At 36.6% G+C, this 5,211-nt stretch overlaps 1 protein-coding gene across 1 annotated transcript; it reads left to right on the plus strand.

Moving 5' to 3' along the window:
- The first annotated feature begins 2,113 nt into the window (after positions 1-2,113).
- LOC124972566 (high mobility group protein B3-like) lies at positions 2,114-2,653 on the plus strand. Its single transcript, XM_047537036.1, has one exon. The coding sequence runs from the start codon at positions 2,114-2,116 to the stop codon at positions 2,651-2,653; it is 540 nt and encodes a 179-aa protein (XP_047392992.1).
- Positions 2,654-5,211: the final 2,558 nt, after the last annotated feature.

The following is a 5,211-nucleotide window of genomic DNA, read 5'->3' on the forward strand; positions in this document are numbered from 1 at the left end:
TACCAATACTCCTCAAAGTATGCCATGAAATAGAAAGGGAGGGAATCCTTCCAAACGCATAATATGAAGTTGTTATAACCCTGATATCAAAAGCGGACAAAGACACATCAAGGAAAGAAAACTTCAGATCAATATCCCTGATGAACATAGATACAAAAATTCTCAATAAAAATTCTAGCAAATTCCATACAAAAATATATTAGGAAAATATGCACCATGATGAAGTGGGGTTCATCCCAGGGATGCAAGGTTGATTCAACACCTGGAAATCAATAAATGCAATTCATCACATCAACAGACTAAAAGATAAGAATCATGTGATTTCAGTAGATGCAGAAAAAGCATTTGATAAAATCCAACACCCATTCATGCTGAAAACATTAGAAAAAATAGGGATAGTAGGAACATACCTAAACATTGTAAAGGCTATCTATGCAAAGTCCACAGCCAACATCAACTAAATTGAGAAAAATTGAAAGCATTCCCTGGAACAAGATAGAAATGCCCTCTTTTAACACTTGTATTCAACATCATCCTTGAAACTCTATTAAGAGCAATAAGACAGACCAAAGAAATGAAAGGGATACAAATAGGAAAAGAAGAATTCCAACTATCACTATTTACTAAAACATGATTTTATGTTTGGGGGTTCCAAAAAATTCTACGTGTAATCTTCTAGAAGTAATAAATGAATTCAGCAAATTAGCAGGATATAAAATCAACCATACATAAATATAATGCATTTTTATTCATGAGTGATGAATCCTCTGAAAGAGAATTTATGAAAACGATCCCATTCACAAAAGTCTCATAAAATAATATACTTGAGAATCAATCTAACAAAAGAGGTGAAAGACATCTATAATGAAAACTACAGAACACTAAAGAAAGAAATCAAGGAAAACCTTAGAAGATGGAAAGATCTCCCACGTTCTTGGATAGGTAGAATTAATATTCTCAAAATGGCCATACTACCAAAAGTACTATACAGATTCAATTCAATTCCAGTTAAAATCCTAATGACATACCTCACAGAAATAGAGAAAGTGTTTAGGAAGAATGAGACCCAGAATAGCTAAAGCAATCCTTAGCAGGAAGAGTGAAGCAGGTGGTATCACAATACCAGACTTTAATCTATACTACAAAGCAATAGTAACAAAAACAGCATGGTATTGGTACCGAAATAGACAGGTAGATCAATGGTACAGAAAGAGGACACAGAGACAAACCCACAGAAATACAGTTATCTCATACTAGACAAAGGTGTCAGAAACATACAATGGAAAAAAGATAGCCTCTTCAAAAAATGGTGCTGGCTTGACTCCATGTACAAATAGAGAAACAACATGTATCCCATTTGTATACAATAATAAAAAAAATGGTGCTGGGAAAACTGAAAATCCATATGCAGTAAAATGAAATTAAACCCCTCTTACCCTGCACAAAACTCAACTCAAAATGAACCAAGAACCTAGCAATTAGACAAAATACCCTGCAAAATAATAGAAGAAAAATAGGCCCAGATCTTTGTCAAGTGGGTTTAGGACCGGACTTCCTTAACAAGACTCCCAAAGTGCAAGAAATAAAAGCAAAAATCAAAAGTGGGAAATAAAATAAAAATAAAAGATATAATTTAATAAAAAGCTTTTTCTCAGCAAAGGAAACAATCAACAATGTGAAGAGAGAGCCTACAGAGTGGGAGAAAATGTCGACCACATACACTTCAGATAGAGCACTAATATCCAGAATTTATAAAGAACTCAAAAAACTTAACACTAAAAATACAAATAACACAATAAGTGGGCTAAGGAACTGAGCAGACACTTCACAGAAGTAGATGTACAAGCAATCAACAGATATATGAAAAAATGTTCAACATCTTTAGTAATAAGAAAAATGCAAATCAAAGCTACCCTAAGATTTCATCTCACCCCAATTAGAATATCTATTATCAAGAACACAAGCAACAGGCCACTGTTGTTGCCAGAGTGCCCACAAAACTTTCTGAAGCATCCCTGCAGTTGCCTCTCCCTGCCTCTCCTCCTGTGCCCTTCCTGCCCCTTTGCCTTTCCTCTTGCTAGGTGGCTGGAAAGGAATAAACGATTCAGCCAGGATGGCTAAATGTTACTCCAAGAAACCAAAGGACAAGATGTCTGCTTATGCCTTCTATGTGCAGACTTTCAGGGAAGAACATAAGAAGAAAAATCCAGAAGTCCCTGTCAATTTTGCAGCATTTTCCAAGAAGTGCTCTAAGAGGTGGAAGACAACATCTGGGAAAGAGAAATCTAAATTTGATGAAATGGCAAAGGCAGATAAAGTGCACTATGATCAGGAAATGAAGGATTATAAACCAGCTAAGGGAGGCAAGAAGAAAAATGACCCTAATGCCCCCAAAAGACCACCATCTGGATTCTTTCTGTTCTGTTCAGAATTCCACCCCAAGATCAAATCCACAAATCCAAAAATCTCCATTGGAGATGCGGCAGAAAAACTGGGCAAGATGTGGAATAACTTAAGTGACAATGAAAAGCAGGCACACATCATTAAGGCCTCAAAGCTGAAGGAGAAATATGAGAAGGATGTTCCTGACCATATGTCTAAAGGAAAGTTTGATGGCAAAAAGAGCCCTGCTAAAGGTGGAAGAGGAAGATGAAGAAGAGGAGGAGGGAGAAGAGGAGGAGGATGAGGAGGAGGAGGAAGAGGATGAATAAAAAATTGTTTATCAGTTTCCTTGTGAATACCTTAGAGTAGGGGAGCGTCACGATTGACACATCTCATTTGAGATGTGTCTGTTTCTCTCATTAGGTTCAGTTACAGAATTTGATCACAGTCATATTGTAGTCTCTCAAAGTCCTCTAGAAATTGTCAGTGGTTGACATGAAGTGGCCCTGGGTGTCCAGAGCACCCTGAAACCGTATCAAAGTTGTAGATATTTCCAAACATTTTTAAAAATGAAAAGGCACTCTCGTGTTCTCCTCACTCTGTGCAATTTGCTGTTAGTGTTAGAAGAAAATTGAAGATGTTTCTGGCATTTTTTTTAAATTGATAAGGTGGTATTAACTATATGGTTATTGACTAGAAATCCTCAGTTATCGACTGTACATATCTATAGTCTGTAAAAGGAACAAAATCACCAAGAAAAACTCTTGATGCTCCTTGCCGACATTAAGGCTGTGGAGGAAGATGCCTTTTGGAGGTGCCATAGCTCAGAGATGGACCTGTTGACACTGCAGTGGGCATCCATTTAGCTTCAGGTTTTCTTGTTTTTGTATACAATGATATAGCATTCTGCTGCCTTTCTTAGTTGTGGAAAAAGAGGAGGTCAGCTGTCATGAGAAGAGTTTGTATTTTTTTAGTTAAGTACAGTAGATTTTAAATTTGTTATCAAACAAACTGTAGAACTCTTCATTGTCAGCAAAGCAAAGAGTCACTGCATCAACAAAAGTTCAAGAACATTCTGCACTTAAATACAATTTGCAATGTTGTTATATTTTTAATTTATTTTTATTGTAAACAAATGGGATACATCTTGTTTCTCTGTACATGAAGTAGAGGCATGCATTTATGTAATCATACATTTACATAGGGTAATGGTGTTTGATTCATTCTGTTATTTTTTCCTTCCCGCCCACCTCTCCCACCCCTCTTTTCCCTCTATACAGTCCCTCCTTCCTCCATTCTTGCCTCCCTGACACTCCCCATTATGTATCATCATCCACTTATCAGTGAGATCATTCGTCCTTTGGTTTTTTGAGATTGGCTTATCTCACTTAGCATGATATTCTCCAATTTCATCCATTTACCTGCAAATGCCATAATTTTATCATTCTTTCTGGTGGAGTAATATTCCATTGTATATATATGCCAGAGTTTTTTATCCTTTCATCAATTGAAGGGCGTCTAGGTTGGTTCCACAATCTGGCTATTGTGAGTTGAGCAGCTATGAACATTGATGTGGCTGTATCTCTGTAGTATGCTGATTTTAAGTCCTTTGGGTATAGGCCAAGGAGTGGGATAGCTGGGTCAAATGGTGATTCCATTCCAAGTTTTCTGAGGAATCTCCATACTGCTTTCCAGAGTGGTTGCACTAATTTATAACCCCACCAGCAATGTATGAGTGTATCTTTTTCCCCACATCCTCACCAACAACTATTGTTGCTTGTATTCTTGATAATTGTCATCCTAATTGGGGTGAGATGGAATCTTAGGGTAGCTTTGATTTGCATTTTTCTTATTACTAAAGATGTTGAACATTTTTTCATATATCTGTTGATTATTTGTACATCTACTTCTGTGAAGTGTCTGTTTATTTCCTTAGTCCTTTTCTTGATGGTGTTATTTGTATTCTTGGTGTAGAGTATTTTGAATTCTTTATATATTCTGGAAATTAATGCTCTATCTGAAGTATGCCTGGCAAAGATTTTCTCCCATTCTAGGTTCTCTCCTCACATTGCTGATAGTTTCCTTTGCTGAGAGAAAGCTTTGTAGTTTGAATCTATTCCAGTTGTTTATTCTTGCTTTTATTTCTTGTGCTATGGGAGTCATGTTAAGGAAGTCTGATCCTAAACCGACATGTTGAAGATTTGGACCTACTTTTTCTTCTATAAGGTGCATGGTCTCTGGTCAGATTCCAAGGTCTTTGATCCACTTTGAGTTGAGTTTTGTGCAGGGTGAGAGATAGGGGTTTAGTTTCATTCTGTTGCATATAGTTTTCCAGTTTTCCCAGCACCATTTGTTGAAGAGGCTAACTTTTCTCCAATGCATATTTTTGGCACCTTTGTCTAGTAAGAGAAAATTGTATTTATTTGGGTATGTCTCTGTGTCCTCTTTCTGTACCATTGATCTACCTGTCTATTTCGGTACCAATACCATGTGGTTTTTGTTACTATTGCTTTGTAGTTTAGTTAAAGTTCTGGTATTGCGATAATCCCCTGCTTCAGTCTTCCTGCTAAGGATTGCTATAGCTATTCTGGGTTTCTTATTCTTCCAGATGAATTTTATGATTGTTTGCTCTATTTCTGTAAGGTACATCATTGGGATTTTAATTGGAATTGCATTGAATCTGTATAGCACTTTTGGTAGTATGGCCATTTTGACAATATTAATTCTTCCTATCCAAGAGCATTGGAGATCTTTCCATCTTCTAAGTTTTTCTTTAATTTCTTTCTTTAGTGTTCTGTAGTTCTCATTGTAGAGGTCTTTCACCTCTTT

This window comes from Sciurus carolinensis, chromosome X (assembly GCF_902686445.1).
Source record: "Sciurus carolinensis chromosome X, mSciCar1.2, whole genome shotgun sequence".
In the NCBI taxonomy this organism is placed as follows: Eukaryota; Metazoa; Chordata; class Mammalia; order Rodentia; family Sciuridae; genus Sciurus; species Sciurus carolinensis.

Bases quoted from the DNA above. Each gene is read 5' to 3' on its own strand.
- LOC124972566 (XM_047537036.1), top strand. From the start codon at position 2,114: ATGGCTAAATGTTACTCCAAGAAACCAAAGGACAAGATGTCTGCTTAT.